General features: G+C 43.8%; 1 protein-coding gene across 3 annotated transcripts; it reads right to left on the minus strand.

The window, feature by feature from the left end:
* Nucleotides 1–4,518: 4,518 nt before the first annotated feature.
* LOC134731397 (double homeobox protein 4-like protein 4) lies at nt 4,519–19,495 on the minus strand. 3 transcript variants are annotated; one of them, XR_010113615.1, is made up of 6 exons: nt 19,251–19,295; nt 18,274–18,365; nt 17,390–17,486; nt 14,916–15,005; nt 8,856–9,170; nt 4,519–5,279 (listed from the first exon to the last, which is right to left on the minus strand). XR_010113615.1 is itself a non-coding variant. In XM_063609258.1 (2 exons), the coding sequence occupies exon 1, from the start codon at nt 19,074–19,076 to the stop codon at nt 18,489–18,491; it is 588 nt and encodes a 195-aa protein (XP_063465328.1). In that variant the 5' UTR covers nt 19,077–19,495; the 3' UTR covers nt 17,390–17,486; nt 18,274–18,488. The 3 variants fall into 3 exon arrangements, 1 of the variants encoding a protein (XP_063465328.1); XR_010113614.1 differs by having other exon boundaries at nt 4,519–5,300; XM_063609258.1 differs by lacking the exons at nt 4,519–5,279; nt 8,856–9,170; nt 14,916–15,005 and having other exon boundaries at nt 18,274–19,495.
* Between the last annotated feature and the right edge of the window lie 4,083 nt (nt 19,496–23,578).

Consider the following 23,578-nt stretch of genomic DNA (forward strand, 5'->3'; position numbering starts at 1 on the left):
GAATTTGGAGAAAAGGGAACCCTCGTTTACTGTTGAAGGCAATGTAAATTAGTATGACCACTATAAAGAACTGTTTGGAGGTTCCTCAAGAAACTAAAAATTGAGCTACCACATTATCCTACAATCCTACTCTTGGGTATATACCCAAGAGAAAGGATATCAGTATGTTGAGATATCTGTACTCCTGTGTTTGTTGCAGCACTATCTACAACAGCTAAGACTTGGAAGCAACCTGAGTGTCCACCAAGAATGGATTAAAATATGTGGTACATATACACAAGGGAGTACTATTCAGCCCTAAAGAAGAATGAGAACCAGTCATCTGCAAAACCATGGATGGAACTGGAAGTCACTGTGTTAAGTGAAATAGCCAGGCACAGAAAGACAAACATCGCATGTTCTCACTTATTTGTGGGATCTCAAAATCAACCCACTTGAACTCATGAACATAGAGGCTGGATGATTACTAGAGGCTGGGAAGGATAGTGGGGAGCTAGAATGAGGTGGGCATTGTTCATGGGTACAAACAATAATTAGAATGAATGAGAGCCGCCATTTGATAGCACAATAGGGTGACAATGGTCAATAATAATGTAATTGTACATTTTTAAATAACTTAAAGAGTGTAATTAGATTGTTCACAACTCAAAAAATAAATGCTTGAGGGGATGGATGTCCCATTCTTTGTGATGTGATTATTCAGCTTTGCATGTCTGTATCAAAACATCTCATTTATGTTATAAATATATACACCTATGTACCCACAAAAATTAAAAACTAAAAAATTATAAGACACAACTCAATTTGAATTTTGGGTAGGTAATGTTATTATTTGTATAAATATCTTCCACTACTTGCTTAAATATATTACACACAAATGTGCAAATATTGCTTAGCTATACTAAACAGTTGTTCATTGCTCATCCCAATTTTAAACTTCACTGTGTTCCTTATGTTTTCTTTCAGTAAATCTGACACATTGATTTTAGAAGTATCATAGGATTTACAATAACATTGCACAGATGTGAGGAAAAAAGAATAAAATAAAAATCTTTAGAGGTCATATGGGTTGGTAAGAGTATAAAAGAAAACTGAGTCCCATATGATACATTAAAAACATAAATCAGGATGTACATCTCAGCTCTCACCAGGAGACGCGGCAACCAGATTGTCCTTGGGCTGAGGGTGAAGTCCCTGAGCACTCTCAGAGACAGACAATGCAAATCAAGTTCATTCTCATTGTGCTTGCTTGACCTTCAAAATTGTGTAAGTCCCTAAGCATATATATAATCATGAGTAGCTGTGCAGAAAATAACACCATTAAATGTACCAAAAGACTGATCACAAATACTGCAGATGTTTAGATCAGGTATCTGAAGCAAAGAAAGTGTAATAAAAAATGATTTAAAGAAAATAGAGATTGATTAATCTGTTTCTTCATCTTCATAATAATGTTAAATTTGTTTTTTTAAAAATAGCATGATTTGTCTACAGATCTTTGTTCTCTGGCTTAAATTACATGTATATACAACTTATATAATAAAATACTGGGCTGTTTTATTATTATATTGATAATTTCTTGGTCAACACTACTTTGATCATATTCTATAAGTGGCACTGTAAGACCTATGACTGGTTATCAACAACATAAAGTGACTAGGAGAGTTTCTTGTGATAGATGAAGGAAGGTTGGTTAGTGCAGTGGCAATAGTAAGCAACCTGAGAAACTGAGCTCACAGTTTTAGAAAAGTGTTATTCTTTCTAACTAGATATTTCCATGAAAGGAACCTTGTGAAATGCAGAAATGCCAAAAGAATAATTATAAGATAATAACCAAATAACTAAAATACGTCTCAATTTCTCTGACAATTTAACTTAATGCAGGGTGCAGCCAGAATCACAATGTTCGAGACATTTAATTCTTAGCTCGTTGAGGAAAAAAGTAGTAGAACTGTTATTGCAGAGATAAAAGACAGAAATCCTGCCTGGTGATAGGTTTTTCTTATCTCATTATTGAAGTATATATGAGCAGGCAGGGCATGGTGGCTCAAACCTGTAATCCCAGCAGTTTTGGAGGCCAATGTTTGAGGATCACTTGGGGCCAGGAGCTCAAGACTAGCCTGGGCAACATAGCAAAATCCTGTCTCTACAATTTCTTTTTAAACTAGCCGACTGTGGCGGCATATGCCTGTAGTCCCAGCCACTAGGGAGGCTGAGGTGGGAGAATGGCTTGAGCTTAGGTGTTTGAATCTGCAGTGATCTGTGATTGTGCCACTGCACTCCAGCAAGAATGACAGAGCTACATCCTGTGTACAAATATACACATATTATATATATTGTCAATGACCAGTCACAGGTCTTACAATGCTGTTTATACAGTATGGTAAAAATGATGTTGACAAAGAAATTATCACAATAATAAAAGCCCTGTGTGTTATTTTATAAGTTGTTCATAAATTTAATGTAAATGAGGAAGAGTAATGAAGATCTGTAGACAAATCATGTCATTTACTTTTTTAATCTCAATATAATATAACTTTTTTTTTTTTTGAGACAGAGTCTCACTCTGTCACCCAGGCTGGAGTGCAGTGGCTAGATCTTGGCTCGGCTCACTGCAACCTCTACCACCCTGGTTCAAGTGATTCCTCTGCCTCAGCCTCCCGAGTAACTGGGATTACAGGTTCCTTCCACTGTGCCTGGCTAATTTTTGTATTTTTAGTAGAGACGGGGTTTCACCTTCTTGACTAGGCTGGTCTTAAACTCCTGACCTCGTGATCCACAGGCCTCCGCCTCCCAAAGTGCTGGGATTACAGATGTGAGCCACCGCGCCCGGCCAACATTTGTTTTTTAAAGTGTGCAAGCTCTTTGACCATCATGTCTCTGTGCATCACTGTGATAAGATAACCAGAGCAACTGTTTCCACCCTGGAGTTGGGAGGAGATAAAGACACATCCTTTCTGCTTAGGGTGCTCTTATCAGGATGAGGGAGGACCCTGCACTCTGATTTTATCTCTCTTAAATGTGCAAAGTACAGAGATTTTTATCATGAATAATTTTAAAAGAAATTAAAAATTCTATAATGTTCAAGGACATGCAGGTTTTCTATTGATCATGTTTCTTCTTGATATTTTTAGGCCCTGGCCAGTCACAAATGAGTATCTCCATCATCATCATTGTGTTCCTTTGTGTTTTAACTTTTCCTGATTCCATTCTGTATTTTTTTTTTTTTTTTGAGACGGAGTCTCACTCTGTCACCCAGGCTGGAGTGCAGTGACGTGATCTCGGCTCACTGCAAGCTCCGCCTCCCAGGTTCACGCCATTCTCCTGCCTCAGCCTCCCGAGTAGCTGGGACTACAGGCACCCGCCACCACACCCAGCTAATTTTTTGTATTTTTAGTAGAGATGGGGTTTCACTGCGTTAGCCAGGATGGCCTCGATCTCCTGACCTCATGATCTGCCCGCCTCGGCCTCCCAATGTACTGGGATTACAAGCGTGAGCCACCGTGCCCGGCCTCTGTCTTTTATTTTGAAGAAGAATAAACACAGAAAACCCTATCCCTACCAAATGCAAAAAAAAAAAAACCAAAAACTAAAATTATAAATATTAAGATTTACTGGTCACATTTGTGAATATATATTTTAATTAGAAAATTACAATTTTAAACTTTCAGAGGAAATGGTAGTAATATAAAACAGAGGACATTTTTATAATAAGGAACTCTTATATTTTGCAAATTATTATTCTCTCATCACCAAATAGTGTTACCTAAGGTAATATACAACAAATTTAATAAGTTTAGTTTTAAAAAACACAAAATTACAAAACAATTAATACAATATTTGAAATCATGATGAATATTGCCAGCCTCCCTTCAGGTAAAGTTCTATTAACTCTACAAAAATTTTATAAATGGCAGATGTTACATTTCCAGATAGCTTTGTGGTAACCAAAAAAGGATTTATTAGCAACTTTTATATCACATTGAGACAAAATATTATTTGTGATAAACATCGTTATGTATTTAAAACATCTCATGTATTAAGAAATCATACTTTAGATGGGGCCAAGCTGGCCGATTAGAAGCAGCTGTGGCCTGAGGCTCTCACGGAGAGCAGTGAAAACTGCGAGTGAATTCTGCACCTTCAATTGAGGTATCAAGGTTCTTGCATTGGGACTGATTAGGCAGACAGCTTGACCCACAGGGAGTGAGGAAAAGCAAGAGGGGCGATGGCCCACTCAGGTGTGACACGGAGCTAGGGGAGCCCCCACTCGCTGCCAAGGGAGGCGGTGAGTGATTATGCGACTCTGCCCGGGAAACCATGCTTCTCCCACTGGTCTTTGCAACCTGCAGATCAGGAGGTCCCCTGGTGAGCTCAGCCATGGCCTTTGGGTCTGAAGCACAGAGCTGTATGGAGTCTTAGTGGAGTGCTCGCTGGCTCACTGGGGCATGCGTGGAAACCCAGGAGTTTTACATCCTCTTCCCCAAGAATTCCAGCAAAGCGAGAGACAAATCCATGCATTCCCCTAGGAAGGGGTCTGAAGCCAGGGAGCCAAGTGACATCATTCTGAGGCCCACTCCCACAGCACCTCATAAGACCCATTGGCTGGGAATTCCAGCTGGCCAGTGGCAGCAGGCTGGAGACAGCCGGAGATGGACCAAGTTCCCAGGGGGAGGGCAGCCGCAATATCTGTGGTTTGAGTTGGCCGCTCTAGCCTGCTGGCACCAGGGACCAGGAGGAGTTCCCCATAACACAGCACAGCTGCTGAGCCTGATCATGGCCAGGCTGCTACTTTAAGTGAGACCAAAATCCATCCCTCCTCACTGGACAGGGCCTCCCCATCGGAATTTTAGCAACTCCAGCCAGAGTTCTATGGACAGAACCCTGATTTCTCCCTGAGGTGAAGTCCCCAGGGAAAGGGTTAGCTGCTGTCTCCCCAGTTCAGCCGACTGAGCCTTTCCAGCCTGCTGGCTCTGGAGACTCCTGGGGATCAGCACAGCACACTTGCTCTGCCAAAGGGCAGCCAGACTGCTTCTTTAAGCAGTCCCTGATCCTGTTCCTCCTGACTGGGCAAAACCTCCCAACAAGGGCCTCCAGACACCTCCTACAGGAGCGTTCCAGCTGGCATCAAGTCAGTATCCCCTTGGACTGGTGCTCCCAGAGGAAGGAACAGGCTGCCATCTCTGCTGTTTTGCAGGCTTCACTGGTGATACCTCCAGATGCAGGAGAGACTGAGGTGACGAGGGTCAAGAGTGGACCCCCAGAAAACCACAGCACAGCTAGGGAAGAGTGGTCTGACTCTTAAAAACAAATAGAAAACAACAACAACAATATCAACAAAAGAGACCCCACAAAAGCCCCATTCAAAGGTCAGCAATGTCAAAGATCAAAGTTAGATAAGCCCACAAAGATGAGGAAGCATCAACAAAAAAAGGGTGAAAACTCAAAAAGGCAGAATGCCTCTTATCCTCTAAATGATGACAACACCTCCCCAGCAAGGGCACAGAACTGACCCCAGGCTGAGATGGCTGAATTGACAAAAGTAGGCTTTAGGAGGTGGGTAATAACAAACCTCACTGAGCTAAAGAAGCATGTTCTAACTTAAGTCAAGGAAGCTAAAAATCGTAAAAGAAATTACAGAAGCTGATAACTAGAATATTCAGTTTAGAGAGGAACATAACTGACCTGATGGAGGTGAGAAACATAACACAAGAACTTCACAATGCAACCACAAGTATCACTGGCAGAATAGGCCAAGTGGAGGAAAGAATCTCAGAGCTTCAAAACTATCTTTCTAAGACAGGAAGAGAAAAATAGGGAAAAAAGAACCAAAAAGAATGAAGAAAACCTTCAAGAAATATGGGATTATTTAAAAAGACTGAACCTAAGACTGATAAGGGTAACTTGACCCACCACTATCAACATGGCTTCATCATTGGGATACAAGGTTGGTTCAGCACAGGCAAATCTATAAATGTAATTCCTCATATAAACAGAACTAAACACAAAAACAACACGATTATCTCAACAGATGCAGAAAAGGCCTTCAATAAAATTCAACATCCCTTCATGTCAAAAACTCTCAATACACCAGCTGTTGAAGGATCACACCTCAAAATAATAAGAGCCATATATGACAAACCCACAGCCAATATCATACTGAATGAGCAAAAGCTAGAAGCTTTCCCCTTGAAAACTGGCACAAAACAAGGATGGCCTCTCTCACCACTCCTATTCAACATAGTACTGGAATTTCTGGCCAGGACAATCAGGCAGGAGAAAGAAATAAAGGTATTTAAATAGGAAGAGAGGGAGTCAAATTATCTTTGTTTGCAGATGACATGATCCTGTATCTAGAAAACCCCATCATCTCAGCCCAAAAGCTTCTTAAGCTGATGAACCACATCAACAGAATCTCAGGATACAAAATCAAGGGCAAAAATCGCTAGTATTCCTATACAACAACAACAGTCAAGTAGAGAGCCAAATCATGAATGAACTTCATTCACAATTGCTACAAAGAGAATAAAATACATAGGAATACAGCTAAAAAGTGAAGTGAAGAACCTCTTCAAGGAGGACTACAAACCACTGCCTAGAGAAATCACATAGGACAAAAACAAATGGAGAAGCATTTCATGCTCATGGATAGGGAATTAATTCATGAAAATGGCCATACTGCCCAAAGTAATTTATAAAAGAATTCAATGCTATGCCCATTAAACTACCAATGACATTCTTCACAGAATTAGAAGAAACTATTTTACAATTCTCATGAATCAAAAAAGAGCCCAAATATCCATGACAATTCTAAGCACAAAGAACAAAGCTGGAGGCATCACACTACCCAACTTCAAACTATACTATACGGCTACAGTAACCAAAACAGCATGGTACTGGTACAAAAACAGATGCATAGACCAATGAAACAGAATAGAGAACTCTGAAATAAGACCATACACATACAACCAACTGATCTTTGACAAACCTGACAAACACAAGCAATGGAGAAAGGATTCCTTATTTAATAAATCGCGTTGGGAAAACTGGCTAACCATATGCAGAAAACTGAAACTAGACATCTTCCTTACACCTTATACAAAAAAAAAAAAAAAACCTCAAGATGGAATAAAGATTTAAACATAAGACCTAAAACCATGAAAACCCTGGAAGAAAACCTAGGCAATACCATTCAAGACATAGGCATGGGCAAATACTTTATGACTAAAACACCAAAAGCAATGGCAACAGAAGCCAAAATTGACAAATGGGATCTAATTAAACTAAAGAGCTTCTGCACGGCAAAAGAAACTATCATCAGAGTGAACAGACAACCTAAAGATTGGGAGAAAATTTTTGCAATCTGTATGACAAAGGGCTAATATCCAGAATCTACAAAGAACTTGAATAAATTTACAAGAAAAAAACAACCCCATCGAAAACTGGGCAAAGGAAACGAACTTCTCAAAAGAAGACATTTATGCAGCCAACAAACATATGAAAAAAAAGCTCATCAACACTGGTCGTTAGATAAATGCAAATCAAAACCACAATGAGATGCCATCTCACACCTGTTAGAATGGCGATTATTAAAAAGTCAGGAAACAACAGTTGCTGACGAGGCTGTGGAGAAATAGGAATGCTATTACACAGTTGGTAGGAGTGTAAATTAGTTCAGTCATTACGGAAGACAGTGTGACAATTCCTCAAGGATCTAGAACCAGAAATACCATTTGACCCAGCAATCCCATTATGGGGTATATACACAAAGCATTATAAATTATTATACTATAAAGACACATGCCCTGCATGTTTATTTCAGCACTGTTCATAATAGCAAAGACTTGGAACCAACCCAAATGCCCATCAATGATAAATTGGATAAAGAAAATGTGGCACGTATACACCATGGAATACTATGCATTTATGTCCTTTCCAGGGACATGGATGAAGCTGGAAACCATCATTCTCAGCAAACTAACACAAGAAAAGAAAACCAGACCAGGAGCAGTGTCTCACACCTGTAGTCTCAGAACTCTGGGAGGCCGAGGTGGTGACTTTGAGACCAGCCTGGCCAACATGGAGAAACCCCGACTCTACTAAAAATACAAACAATTAGCCAGGCATGTTGGCACATGCTTGTAATCCTAGCTACTTGGGAGGCTGAGGCAGGAGAGTCACTTGGACCCGGGAGGCAGAGGTTGCGGTAACCCAAGATCATGCCATTGCACTCCAACCTGGGCAAAATGAGTGAAATTTTGCCTCAAAAAAAAAAAAAAAAAGAAGAAAAGAAAACCAAACACTGCAGGTTCTCACTCATAAGTGGGAGTTGAACAATGAGAACAAATGGACACAGGGAGGGGAACATCACACACTGAGGCCTGCCAGGGGGTGGGAGGCTGGGGGAGGAATAGCATAAGGAGAAATACCTAATGTAGATGACAGGTTGATGGGTGCAGCCAACCACCATGGCACGTGTATACCTATGTAACAAACCTGCATGTTCTGCCCATGTATCCCAGAACTTAAAGTACAACAAAGAAAACTTTACATAAATGCATAAAGTCTAGAAGAGCTAACATATTATAATGAAAGGTCAACTATAATCCCAGCTCAAAGAGAACACCATAAAATTGTGAAGGGCTTTCCACAAATCTCTAAATTTATGTCCTCATAAGATTACATTTCTATTTCTTCTTGAATAATTTCCTTATTTTAGCTATGATTTAGTGATAGTAGGATGGTAATTATGAGGAGAGCATTCTAACACTCCGTTGAGAAAATTCTGCCTCATTTCACCACACACCTGAGTCTTAAGCAGTCACTTCTAATGTAGCTGAATAATAGATACTCACCCAGCTGAGTCTATGAGTTGAATCCATGTATGTGAGATAAGGCCCCCAAGGAGTGGTAATAAGCTGGGAATGCCATCGGCTCACCTTCCTTCAGGTCTATATTTGTCATTGTCACTTGTAGAAGCAGGACAGCCCTGGCATTGGGGTTGTTAGAAACAGAGAGTATCAAAGGGAAAGCTGAACTTCCCTAATTTTTGGGAAACAGCAGATTGGAAACAGATGGGCTCCAGCGTTTTCTGTGAGGTCATTGTCCCAGGTAGCCTTGTCAGGACCACATTTCTTGTCAGCAAAACAGAAGTCAAACGATATTTCTACCTTCCAAGACAGTAGAACACAATGTCAGATTTTCTCATGTATTCCCACAAGTTCAAGAAAGTTTCATGGCCTTATTTAACTGCTTAAGCATTTCAACTAAAAAAATTATTTGTCTTTCAAATACACAGGAATCTGTTTGGAAAAATTTTAACCAGAAAAAGTCAGAATTCTAAAGTAAAAAATGCATAAGGCCATCAAAATTTTTTTACAGCTTTTAATTTAGATGTCCAACGGGGAAAAAACATTCTCTGAAGTTTGCCTTTATACCATTAAAGACTTATTTTTTATTACCAGCAATACAGGGCAACTCACTCAGGTTCAATCTTGAAGGTAAACTTTAACTTAAGTTTTGGCTAATTTTTAAGCATTTATCAGTCACCTACCATGATATCATCTCAGAAACCAAAATCTCAATTTAATTTAGACCTTCAAAATATTAAAACAAAAGATTAAATGCTTCAAAATAATATTCATGTAGAGGCTTACATATGTGGATCAGGAATCTCCATGTATTACAAAGTTTATGAGAACATAACAAATGTTAATACACACATCAATTCTGAAATAAAAACTTACAACAAATAAACCTGTAACAAATCAAGAAAATTTTGTAGGTTACACATTTTATGTCTAAAAATATAGGTATTAAAAACTCAAGGATGTATAAAAGAAGAAATCACAAGAGAAAATAGAAAGTATCTAGAGACAAATTAAAAATATGAAATACCAGGCCGGGCGCAGTGGCTCACGCTTGTAATCCCAGCACTTTGGGAGGCCGAGGCGGGTGGATCACGAGGTCAGGAGATCGAGACCACGGTGAAACCCTGTCTCTACTAAAAATACAAAAAATTAGCCGGGCGTGGTGGCGGGCGCCTGTAGTCCCAGCTACTCGGAGAGGCTGAGGCAGGAGAATGGCGTGAACCCGGGAGGCGGAGCTTGCAGTGAGCCGAGATTGCGCCACTGCACTCCAGCCTGGGCGACAGAGCGAGACTCCGTCTCAAAAAAAAAAAAGAAATACCAAAGAGATACATCAAAAACCATAGCATAAGGGAAAGATTTATAGCTATAAATAATTATAAAAAATAAGATACCGAATCAACAACTTTACTCGTAAGGAGCTAAAAACAGAGGGAAAAAGAGGGACAACTAAAAGCTAGCAGAATCTAATAAATGATGAAGATAGCAGTGGAAATAAGTGAAATCGAGAACAGAAAAACAATATCAAAAATCAACAAAGCCGAGTTTGTTCTCTGAAAAAGATCAAAACTGACAAAACTTTATCTAGATCAACTAAGAAAAAAAGGGAATACTCAAATTACTAAACTCAAAAATAAAATGGGTACGTTACTAACAAATTTTTGGAGTAAAAAAAGGATGTAGGAGAGGACCATAAGGAACTATACACTAAAAACTTGAATAGCTTAAATAAAATGAACAAATTCCTAGAAACGAAAAACCTACTAAGACTGAATCAGAAAAGTTGAATAAACCTATTCAGCAAGGAGATTCAGCAGGAAGATGGCATCAGTAATCAGAAACCCAGCAACAAAGAAAAGCCTGGACCAGATGGCTTCACTGTTGAATTCTACCCAACGTTTAAAGCAGAATAAACACCAGTTTTTCTCAAACTTTTTCAAAACATTGAAGAGGAGGTAACATTTTCTAACTTATTCTATGAGGCCAGTATTACCCTGACACCAAGCCAGACAAAGGTACCATAAGAAAACTACAAACAAACATCCCTCACAAATGCTGATGCAAAAATCCTCAACAAAATACCAGTAATTCCAATTTTGCAGTACATTAAAAGGATTATACACTATGAATGAGCATAATTGACTCCTGAAATAAAAGTATGTTCCAACACATGAAAATCAGCGTAATATCACATTAACATAAAGAAGGAAAAAACCCTCATGTGATCATCTTAATCAAAGAAGAAAAAGCATTTGTCAAAATTTAACCCACATTCATGACAAAATGTTCTTAGTAAGCTATAAAAAGGAACAAAGCACCTTAACATAGGTTATATTAAAAAAAAAAAACACAGCTAACATTATAATGAGACCGAAAGCTTTTACCCTAAGAGCAAAATCAAGGATTCCTGCTTTTACTACTTCTATTTAATACAGTACTGAAGGTTCTAGTTAGTTAAAACAATAAGGCAAGTAAAATAATAAAAGATATTCCAATTTTTTTAAAAAATAAAATTTTCTGTTTGCAGATGACATAATCTTATATATTAAAAATCTTTTAGTTTCTGTGAGATAAACTGTCAGATGCAATAAATAACATTCAGCAAAACTGCAGGATACAATATCAACACACAAAAATTGGTTGTATTTCCACAATAACAAACTATCTGAAGAAGAAATCAAGAGAACAGTATCATTTGATAGCACAAAAGAATAAAATACTTAGAAACCAACTTCACCAAGGAAATGAAAAACCTGTACAGCAAAACTATAAACATAGCAGAAAAGTATTAAAGATGACACAAATAAATGAAAAGACATCATGTGTGTATGGACTGGAAGACAAAACCTTGTCAAGATGCCATTGTTATCTATAGTCATCTACAGATTCAATAAAATCACTACGAAAATTCCAATGTTTGCAAAAATAGAGAAACCTATTCTAAAATTCCAATGAAATCTCAAAAAATCCCAAGTAGCCAAACCAATCTTAAAAACTAACAAAGTTAGAGGACAAACACCTCCTGGTTTCAAACTTACTGCAATAGTTCAGTACCCAAAACAAGGCTGTGCCAGCATAGAGACAGACACAAAGACCAATGCAACAGAAATAAAGAACCAAAGAACACGGTCATGATTTTTAACAAGGGAGTCAACACTATTCAATGGGGAAAGGACAGTATATTTTACATGGTGTTAAAAATGAATATTTACATGGAACACGATAAAGTTGGACCCTTACTTTACACCATATAAAAAACTTAATTTAAAATGGACAGAACATCTAATTGTAAGCGCTGAAACTATAAAACCCTTAGAAGAAAACATAGGAAAAATGTTTCATAACATAAAATCTGGCAATAACTTCTTGGATATGACAGTGAAAGCACAGACAACAACAACAACAAAAAATACATAAAAAGATTCATCAAAGTGCCAAGCTTGTATGTATCTGAAGTTATAATCAATAGATTGAAAATACAATTCACGGAGGGAAAAAAATATTCACCATTATATATTTGATAAGTAATTAATATCCAGGCCACATAAAGACCTCAGCAACAACAAAACAATCCAATTTAAACATGAGCAAAGGTTTTAAAATACACATTTCTTTAAAGAATATATACATATGACCAGTAAGCACAGTATAAGGTGCTGAGCATCACTAATCAAGAGAAAAATGTAAATCCAAACCACAATGCAATACCAACTGACAAATATAAGTATAGCTGCCATCATAAAAACTGCCACCAGCAAACCAAAGCAACAAAGCCCCAGAGAACAGCAAATGCTGGACGTGGAGAAGTCAGGACTCCTGCACACTGCTGGTGGGAAAGTAAGATGGCACAGCCACTGTGGAAAACAGTAATCACCGTATGATCCAGTAATTCCACATCTGGGTATATACCCCAAAAAACTGAAAGTGGGAATTTGCACACCCCTGTTTATAGCAGCATTCACAAGAGCCAAAGGGTAGAAAAAGCCCAAATGTCCATCTTCAGATGAATGGATAAGCAAGTATGATCAATACACACAATGGTATATTATTCAGCCTTAAAAAGAAATTCTAATACATGCTACAACATAAACCTTGAAAATATTAAAACAAAAAAAACGCAAATACTCCATGCTTTCCACTTTTATAGCCTACCTAGAGCAGTTAAATTCATAGACACAGAAAGTAGGATGTGGTTTCCAGGGGATGGGGGGAAGGGAAAGGGGAGCTATTGTTCTGTGGATACAGAGTTTCACTTTGGGATGATAAGACAGGTTTAGAAGGGATAGTGGTGACAGTTGCACAACAATGTATTTATACTTAACGTACTTAAATTTTCTGTTACACATATTTTACCACAGTAAAAAAATTAGCAAGTATTTAAAAGTCTACATGTTTCTTTGAACTGTTTCTTTACATGCCTTGTCCATTTTTCAATTTGGCTGTTGGTCTTTTAATAATTTAGGATAGCTATATAGCTACATATATATAAATAAATATATAAATACATATAAATACATACAAATTTATAAATATATAAATATATATATATAAATTTATAAATATATAAATGTATAAATATATATAAATATATATATATAAATATATAAATATATATATGTATATATTACCCAAATTAGCTTTTTGTCTGTCATGTATGTTGCAGATCTATTTCCCCAGTCTGTTGACTTTGACTTTGAGGCATTTTTCTCGCCTATAAAGTGTTAATTTTTATGGAGTCAAATGCATCAGTCTTCTATTCAAAGACTTATTTATGGGTTTGGTGTTTCAGTTTAGGATGATAAAGAAGCTGTAGATATGGATAAAGGAGATGGTTGTACAACACATTATACTGGACGCCACTCAACTGTACATTTAAACATGGTTAAAATGGTAAGTTTTACGTTGCGTATATTTTACCACCAAAAAAGGGCCAGGCTTAGATGTTTATACGTTAGGGGTTTGGAGTACCTCTAACATTTATTCCCCTCCAGGGCTCTAATTTATAAAACACCCACACAAGAAAAGTAGATACTGACTTCCCAAATCTCCTTACAAGTCCCACAGCAGGGGCTGTCTGGGAAAGCAGAGGTGGAAGCAGTCACATAAACTTGAGGTCAGTGTGAGACCTGCCATCTGCCACCCTGGAATCAGATGGAGGAAGGCATGCTGCAGGCTGAGCTGCAGGGATGAGCTGGGCTGGCAGAACAGTCCTCCCACGACCCTAGATCTGAAGTGCTCCCACATGATCTCAGGCATGTATCAAACCAAGAAAGCAGCTAGGAGGGTAACACAGCTACCTGTATACAGGGAGCTATGAAATATCCGAGCTGCGCAAGTGAGGCACAAGGAGACAGAAGCAGTCTGGCCTTTACACAGTGACCTGGCTCAAATTATTTCAGGCTGTCATTAACCAGGCGAGCTCCGCTTTCTCTCTGAGGTAGGTAAACTTGACGGGGTAAAGTGGGAGTTGGGGAAAATGGAAAAGAAAGCCTGGCAGTATTTCTTCTGTTATAAATAAAAAGTAAAACATAGATGCCGTTTCTCAGTGCCCAAGTGTTAGGTGAAAAAATGTTTTTCATCTCAGTCATGTGATGTGGACTTTAGCAGAGCAGGACACACATGGTCATTTATCCTTTCCCTCTGCATGTTGTGTGCTTTTTCAGTTTATAATGCACCTGGATCCACTTGCCTCATCACACTAGCTGCAAACAAGGCCACTGAATGTCACAACAGCTGGCCAGCATGTCTGTGAAGGGCAGAAACTGGGGCAGCCAAACAGCTGGCAGAGGCCAGCTAGTAAGTACCCAATCCCACTCCATAGAGGACTCCACACTTTAAAGATAAGCAAGTGTCAGGCTGCCTCACTAGTTATCCCCCCAAATAAAAAAATAAAAGTAACCCCTCCAGGGAACATGTGTATGTGTACACACTAAAGTACATGCACAGCTACATGCAAAGGGGAAAGGCTGGGAAGGAACCCAATCCACCTGTGAACACCAGTTACTTGTGGGGAAGGGGCAGGTGAAGCCAACTATCAGCATTACTCACCTTTTTGACTGACGAGCTTGCATCAATTTTGGCAATTTCTCATAAAAAGGCCATTTTCACTCCTTGGGTGATCACCCAGGTCCTGCAAAACTGAGCCACCAAGAACTACCTGCACCACTTCCCATGAGGCCAAATAATGGCTTCCCTCAAAGCTCAGACTTCCCCCCCACCTCCCAGTCCTCTCCCATGCAGGAGGCTGCTGGCCTCCTGGGGTACAGGGGTCCAGGACAAACCCAACCCACAGATGGTTGGTGAAACCAACATGTATCCAAGGGACTTTCCCCCACCTGGGCCATGTTCCCACTGCTTATATAGGCCTGTGCTTGCTCCCCTAGGACAGAGACTCCCTTTTCTTCCGTTGGAATGAGGGATGGGGAGATTTGATGGTGTCCTGTACAGTCTGGATGCTAATCTGCTGTGGTGCTCTTGGAGAAGCTTGCCTGAGTTCAGCACTTTCTCAGCACATGGTGTTTGCTGCCCCTTCAAGCTGCGGGAGTCCCAGAAGGTAAGTGCTACTGCAACCCCCATTTACTGGTGAACAGAGGTCAGGTGATCTGCAGCTGGCTAAGCAGCTGCTAAGTGGCCAACAGGCTGGATCTGCATCTCACTTGCAGAGGCCCTGCCTGGATGCTGGGGCTGCCCTGAGACTCCCTCCTCCTCCTCTTCCCTCCACAGCTCTCCCTGCTTCTATCCACAGCTGTGCTCCAGGTGAGGAACACCTATGGATGCAACACGGTGCAACTACTGGGAGTCCAGTGTGCAGAAGGGCCCCTGCTCTATGCTGTTTCCATATCCAAGCCCAAGTTTGTCTAGAGCTTCAGCAAATCCAAGCCTCCCTGAATTCCCTGCAAGACCAAACTGAGCCCTACAACCCCCACCACTCTGGTTAGCTGCCAGTCCCAGCCCCTGTTCCCTCCTGGGCCACTGTCTGTACAGTTCTGAAGTCCTGCAAGAATGTTAAGATCCTAAGCTGACTCTCACCCAAAGAGGTAAACAACCAGGGGCCTCCAGGTTAGAGAACATACCCAGACAGGTTCTGCTGCCTGTAGGCTTGATGTCATTTCCCTACAACATGCCATGCTTGCCAGGCTGGAAGAGGGGCTCCAGAAACTTGGGAAACCTGGGCCTGTTGCCGGCATATGGAAAAGAGGCCTGGAAAAGCACCACTCCTGTCCATGAAGCCCCCACATGGAACCAGGTAATTGGGAAACACATGGGCACACCAGCCTGACCCCCACTCAGACCCAGGTGGGAACTGCAGCAGTGACTTGTCCCCTCTGCCACTCTGGCTGTACCACTACAGGAGGGAGGAACATATAGCTCCACACGTGAGTGGAGACACTAGGTGTGAGCAAGTTCCAGTGGTTGCTGTAGCTGAACTTTCCCAACCAGGTCCATGCAAAGCCATCTCAGATGGGTGTGCACCTGGGTTGGGCAAGGACACCCCTCAGACAGTGAGCAACACCGAGGAGGGCTGTCACAGAGGCCCCTTTTCCTGCTCCTAGAACAGGTTGGGGCAGTATGGGGGACCTCTCCCACCTCCCAGCAGCTTCCAGGAGCCACTTCTTTCGAGATGAGACACTCTCCTGCCTGCCTGTTCCCATTTGGCTGCAATAGACCATTGCCAACATTTAGAGAACAAAAAGGGGCCTCACCTATTTTCCCTGACAGGTTGGAGGCAGGCGGGCATGCCCAGGGGACCTGGGGTAGATCCTGTACATCTGCCCACTCCCAGGCTATGCTGACTTCATCTTATCTGTGGGGTGAGGGGGGGGGGAATTACCAAGAGACCATCACACAGGCCATGGACAAGTTCTACAAGAGCCAGGGAGAAGAGCACTGTCTGTGCATGCTGCCCGGCACCCAGCTCACACACACATCTCTCATTTGCTTTCCCAAAGCAGGCTTTTGCCGTCCAGGCTCCCCAAGAAGCCTGGGGAGGAGACTCTGCCAGGCTGAAGGGCCTGTCCCCAAAGGTGCCACCCTCACCAGGCTCATCCTGACAATCTTGGATTATTTTTGCCCCGAAGTTTTGGAGTGGCAGACGGGGAGACAGCAGACAGTACACATTAGCCACCTTTCCAGAGAGCATCAGTCCTCCAGACTGGGGCAGATCAGACCTCCACTCAGGCGTTTTTCTCACTGGTGGCCAGTTGGGGGAAACAGCATTTGTGAGCACCGGCCTGTCTCCCCAGGTCCTGTTCAGAAACCCCATCTGTGCCTTTGGAGAGACTGCCCTGAGCACACAGGCCCAGCCCCCAGGACCTAATCCCCTTCTACATAGGGTTCAGTGCGTGTTAGCAGACACTGGGCTTGATTCCTGCCTAGTCCCTGCCAGATATCCCATGCCCACCTCATTAAGAGAACGAGGCCACACAAACACACCCAGGCCGTCATGCTGATGGAGTGGGTGGGGTCCCACTTGCCCACCCTTTATTACTGGTTCAGAGCCAGGTGTCTGACCACATTCCTACCCCGAGATCCCAAATCAGGCTTCAGTCGTCCTGCGTGTGGCTCCTCTGTGGTCGGCGGTCGGGGCGGTCGGCCTGGCGCTCCGCTGCAGGGCTCGGCCTGGGGATGTGTGGTCGGTAAACCACGTGGGTGAAAACCCGACGGCAACCCGAGTCCCCGTCTTTTCTCTTTGAGGAAACCGCCCATTCCTTGGGCGACGGAACCGGGGCGAACGAGTGCCCCGCCGGCCGCCGCCCAGCCCTCAGCCCGCGCCGGGCGCTTACCGTTTTCCCGGAGCGCGGGGGTCCTGTTGCTCCAGGAGGCCGGAGACCGCTTTTTCTCTCTGCCTTCCTCCCTCTGTCCCTTGCTCCCTCCCGCCCTCCCTCTGTCCCTGGGTCCCTCTGTCATTCACTCCGTTCCTCACTGCCTCCCTCTCTCTGTCGGTCAGTCCCTCCCTCCCTCCCTTCCAACGTCCTTCCGCCCATCCTTCCGTCCCTCTAGGTCTCCGGTTCCTCTCTCCATCTGTGCCTGCCTTCCCTCCCGCCTGGAAGGGTCAGCATCCCGGGTGTGCCCGGGGTCGGGGGTCTGCGTTTAGCCGCCAGGCGCTCCATGGTGGCAGCTCCTGGGAGGCCGCGGAGGCGCGGGTGGGCGAGCGACGGTGGAGCGGAGGCGCAGAGGGGGCGAGCCCCGGGAGGGAGAGAAGGCCTGGACGCTGCCCGGGCCCGGTGTTTCCCGGGACCGGGGTCTCCACCCAGCCCGGGGAAGGACGCATATTGCCGGCGCGGGGGGTCGCTGGTGGTCAGGCGGGGGTGGGGTGGCGGAAAGGCAAGAGAGCTCTGCCCGGGCTGCTCCCAGAGGAGGGCAGGTGGCTGCCCGCAAACCCGCGCGTGCGCGGTAGGCGGCCCACCTGCTGGTACCTGGGCCGGCTCCGGGATCCCCGGGACGCCCAGGAAGGAATGGCAGTTCTCCGCTGTGCGGGGTCTGTCACCGGGCCCAGACCTAGAAGGCAGGAATCCCAGGCGGGTCAGCCCGGAGGGAAGACACGCCCCTCCGTGCCCAGCCAGGGGTTCCCGGCGAAAGAGAGGCCACCGCCCTGCCCCGACCCCGTCCCCAGCCCGCGTCCTAAAGCTCCTCCAGCAGAGCCCGGTATTCTTCCTCGCTGAGGGGTGGTTCCAGCCAGGCGGGCTCTTCCAAGTCCTGCAGCTCCCCCGGGGCCTCGGTTTCTAGGAAAGGGTGCGCCTGCTGCAGAAACTCTGGGCACGCCAGGAGCTCATCCAGCAGCAGGCCGGAGGGCAGTGCAGACGAGCGCCCGGGCTCCTGGGGCGGTGGGGAGGGCGCCCGGACGGCTTGCATCTGCTCCTGCCGCGCGGAGCCCTCCGGGGGCGCGGGCTGGGGAGGTGGAGCTGCCCCGGCTTGGGGTTCCCACGCCGCCCCGGCGACCTGGGGCCCCTGGCCCCAGCCCCAGCACGGACTGCCCTGGGACGTGGGTGGCGCAAGCACACCTTGGCCCTGTGGCCCAGCTTGAGCGGGCCCTGGCTGTCCCACCGCGCAAGGGCCCGGCAGGCCGTCGCGCTGCGGGTCCCGGTCCCCCGGGCATTTGCTCGGGGGGTGCGGGGGCCACCGAGGCGCCTGAGGGTGGGAGAGCGCCCCTTCCGGAGGAGTCAGGGCTGCGTAGGGTGAAGAGCCTGGGGGAAAGCAGGGCTGGATCATGGATCCTGGGGGAAATTTAGAGATACAGAAGTGGTTGTCACCTCTCTGTGGAATCCTGCTCCATACCTGGTCCTTGCCACACAGCCCTTTCTACAGAGAATAGCTCTGGGGCATTTGGGGATCCCTATGGCCCCAGGTGGCTTCCTGTCCCCCCGTCTGTGCTCCTTTTCTTACCTGCTGGCAGAGCCCAACATGGAGGAGGAGGTTGCCGCCCTGTCAGCCTGAGGGAGCTGTGTCTGACTGGGGTTTCTGCCTGGGGTTTTGCGAAGAGCTACTTATGAATATAGTCTCTCCGGATACCTTGTTTCAAAGGAAGTGAGCATGAGCTAGCAAGTGTAGCAACCCCACCGCTGATAAACAACTTTGTCTTGGTTTTAAACCATCACATCTTCATTTCACACTGGAATAAAGTAAGTGAAACCTGCTACCCCAGCCTCGCCCGTGTGTTCTGTAACCCAGTCTCCTTTGTGAGGACCGTTGAGAGGGCTGTTGTCAGAAATGTTATAAGAAAAGATTATGCATAAATTAAATCAAATGTAAAATTATGCTTATAATGTCACTTGAGTGAAAGGTAAGAGGGTAGAGTCACAGGCACTCAGCTGGGGTTTACCCCACCCATCACTTACCAGGCTCATGACAGTGTGGCACAGGTGAACATCACCTGACATTGGTGACAGAAGAGAAAAGGCCGGCATGAAGGCCAGGTCGGGGAGAGGTGCCAGGCTGTGGGGCCAGGCCCTGGGCATGCTGGACCTGTGAGGTCACTGAACATCTAACTGCCCAGGCACCCGCCCTTTTCACATCAGTTGAGGTAAGAGGATGGGGGAGCACTCTCTGGAAGTCACACTGCGCTGGGAGAATGGAGGAGAGTCTGCAACTCACCATCCTAGGGTAGGTTTTAGAGTGAGGTGGACTCTCTTGGAGAGCTACTGAGATGGGAGGAAGGCAGTCCCCCAGGTTCACCTGAGGGCCAGAGCGTATGAAGTAACCGGTGTGTGTGGGAGTGGCCTGTCCCTGTGAAAGGAGAAGTTTAAAGCTATTACAGCTGGTGGCTGCTGCTCAGCCATCCCTCTGCAGAGCAGGCGGGTCCTCAGCTGCATGTATATCTGAATGTCTTTTGCAGTGTTTACAGAGTCCTCTATGTCCTAGAAATTTTGAAAAGAAAAACAAATTTCAATTCTAATGTTAATTAGTTTCCCTGAGCCAATTGGAAAAAAAATGTCCTTCACCTCGAAGTTTTAAGTGACACCCAAGTGTAGCCGCCAGTGTCTTGGCCACTGAAGCCTCGTGCATGCGCCCACTAGCAGTTTGATTTGCAGCCTCACGGTTGTGTTGTACTAAATATTCTTTCTTCTGGCCTTGTCCAGTGAAAGCGGTTCACATGGCTGACACCACTTCTTGAGATATGGGCACCGTGTAAAGCTGAGAATGGATTGGGTTTAGTTGCTATTGTGCCTCCTCCTCACCCGAGAGGCCCATTTTTCCTGGTTGATTTATTAAGTGTATTAGTGCTGTCAGTCGCCTTTGGACAACTCAAATGACAAGTGGCTGTTGTTTCATAAAGAAAATGAAGGCTTTAGATGTGAAGCCCTCCTTTTCTCTTCTGCTTCTCTTAGGTGAAAGATTTTATTTTTTAAAAAAGGGTACATAGTGATATCCCAGCAGGTGTAGTGTGATAACTGGCATGTGCTAGGCTATGGTTTCAGTGTGGATGGGCAATTCTTCAAGACGGAAAACCAAGTTTCACTGAGTTGCTAGAGCTGCACTCACCTTTCTCTACATCCCCCACCATGGGCTTTCACTTTTCTCCCGTGCTGGAATATTTTTCACATCCACATTGTTTATACACACACACACACACAGAGATGCATCTCAGTCTGTCAGTGCAGTGGCTGAATCATGGGTCAGTGCAGCCTCAAATTCTTAGGCTCGAGTGATCCTTTCACATCAGCCTCTCAAATGGCTAGGACTACAGGCATGCAATGCTACACCCAGTCAATTTTAAAATTTTTTTGTAGAGGCTGAGCCTACTTATGTTGCCCAAACTGGTTTTGAACTCATAGGATCCAGTGATCATCCCACCTTGGCCTCCCAAATTGTTTACATTACAGGTGTGAGCTACCAAACTCAGCCAAAAATATTTTTTAAAGAACTGTTACAACCAAATCATGAGTTATCATTGCGCCACTGCCCTCCAGCCTGGGCACCAGAGAAAGACCTTGTATCCAAAAACAAAGCAAAACAAAACAAGAACAAAAAAACCTTATAACCAAATTAAACTTCTAAGATTGTGTCATCCTTGTCCCTCCCTGCCCTCCAGCTATCACTGTTAAATATAAATGGTTAGATATTATCAAGAAATTTCTATATCTCCTCCAGCTGAGAATAGGTATTCTGATGTGGCCCAAACATTTTCTCACTGCTACCTCCAGGGTCTAAACTAGCAACCCAAATCAGGACTTCACACAGAAAGGTTGTGGAGCATTTCTAAGATGAGCAAATTTAGGCAACATCATTCTTGCTTATGTATTCCCAGCCCCCGCTGCCCGCCTGATTCCTAATGGCCACCCCACGATGTGGTCAGCAGTGAGGTGCAGCGTGGTGAGAGAGGGGCTCAGGGATGGGATGAGGGTCTTTCCTGCATTATGAAAATGCCTAGTAAGTTGTTAAAAAGATGTCCAAATGTTCTACTTCCTACCCTTAAATAGCTGCTAAGATGCATGACACAACAGATCCTGGTAAGGGAAAGAGCATGCGCATTCAAGTCTCAGCTCACTTCTTAATTAGCTGTGATACTCTGGGCATGTGACCCCAACAATTCGAGCCTGTTTGCCTGTCCACCCCAGACAATCCTAAGCAAAAACAACAAAGCTAGAGGCATCATGCTACCAGACTTCAAACTATACTTCAAGGCTACAGTAACCAAAACACCACAGTACTGGTACCAGAACAGATATATAGACTAATGGAACAGAACAGAGACCTCAAAAATAACACCACAAATCTACAACCTTCTGATCTTCGACAAACCTGACAAAAACAAGCAATGGGGAAAGATTTCCTATTTAACAAATGGTGCTGAAAAAACTGGCTAGCCATATGCAAAAAACAGAAACTGGATCCCTTCCTTACACCTTATATAAACATTATCTCAAGATGGATTAAAGTCTTAAATGTAAAACCCCAAACAGTAAAAACCCTAGAAGAAAACCTAGGCAATACCATTCAGGATATAGGCATGAGCAAAGACTTCATGACTAAAATACCAAAAGTAATTGAAACAGAAGCCAAAATTGACAAATGAGATCTAACTAAAGAGCTTCTGTGCAGCAAAAGAAGCTATTATTTGATTGAACAGGCAACCTACAGAATGAGAAAATTTTTGCAATCTATCCATCTGACAACGATCTAACATCTGGAATCTAGAAGGAATTTAAACAAATTCACAAGAAAAACAAACCCATCAAAAAGTGGGCAAAGGATATGAACAGACTCTTCTCAAAAGAAGATATTTGGCTCAGTGCGGTGGCTCACGCCTGTAATCCCAGCACTTTGGGATGTGGAGGCTGGTGGATCATGAGGTCAGGAGTTTGAGACCAGCCTGGCCAACATGGTGAAATCCCGTCTCTACTGAAAACACAAAAAATTAGCCAGGCATATTGGCAGGTGCCTGTAATCCCAGTTTCTCAGGAGACTGAGGCAGGAGAATCACTTGAACCAAGGAAGCAGATGTTGCAGTGAGCCAAGATCCTGCCACTGCACTCCAGCCTGGGTGACAGAGCAAGGCTTTGTCTCAAAGAAGAAGAAGAAGAGGAAGGAGAAGAAGAAGGAGAAGAAGAAGACATTTAAGTGGCCAAAAATATTTTAAAAAATCTCATCATCACTGGTTATTAGAGAAAGGTGAATCAAAACCACAAGGAGATACCATCTCATGCCAATTGGAATGGCAATTATTAAAAAGTCAGGAAACAACAGATGCTGGTGAGGCTGTGGAGAAATAGAAACGCTTTTACACTGCTGGAGGGAGTGTAAATTAGTTCAACCATTGTGGAAGACAGTGTCGTGATTCCTCAAGGATCTACAACCAGAAATACCATTTGACCCAAAAATCCCATTACTTGATATGTACCTAAAGGAATATAAATCATTCTACTATAAAGACACATGCACATGTATGTTTATTGCAGCACTGTTTACAATAGCAAATACTTGGAACCAACCCGAATGCCCATCAATGATAGACTGGAAAAAGAAAATGTGGCACATATACACCATGCAATACTATGAAGCCATAAAAAAGAGTGAGTTCATGTCCTTTGCAGGGACGTGAGTGAAGCTGGAAACCATTACCCTCAGCAAACTAACACAGGAAAAGGAAACCAAACACCACATGTTCTCATTCCTGTGTGGGAGTTGAACAATGAGAACACATGGACACCAGGAAGGAACATCACACACCGGGGCCTGTTAGGGGGTTGGGGTCAAGGAGTGGGAGAGCATTA

The sequence above is a fragment of the Symphalangus syndactylus genome, chromosome 9, assembly GCF_028878055.3.
Source record: "Symphalangus syndactylus isolate Jambi chromosome 9, NHGRI_mSymSyn1-v2.1_pri, whole genome shotgun sequence".
Classification (NCBI taxonomy): domain Eukaryota; kingdom Metazoa; phylum Chordata; class Mammalia; order Primates; family Hylobatidae; genus Symphalangus; species Symphalangus syndactylus.

Excerpts from the sequence above, each read along its gene's own strand:
- LOC134731397 (XM_063609258.1), bottom strand. The coding sequence starts at position 19,076 with ATGATCCAGCCCTGCTTTCCCCCAGGCTCTTCACCCTACGCAGCCCTG.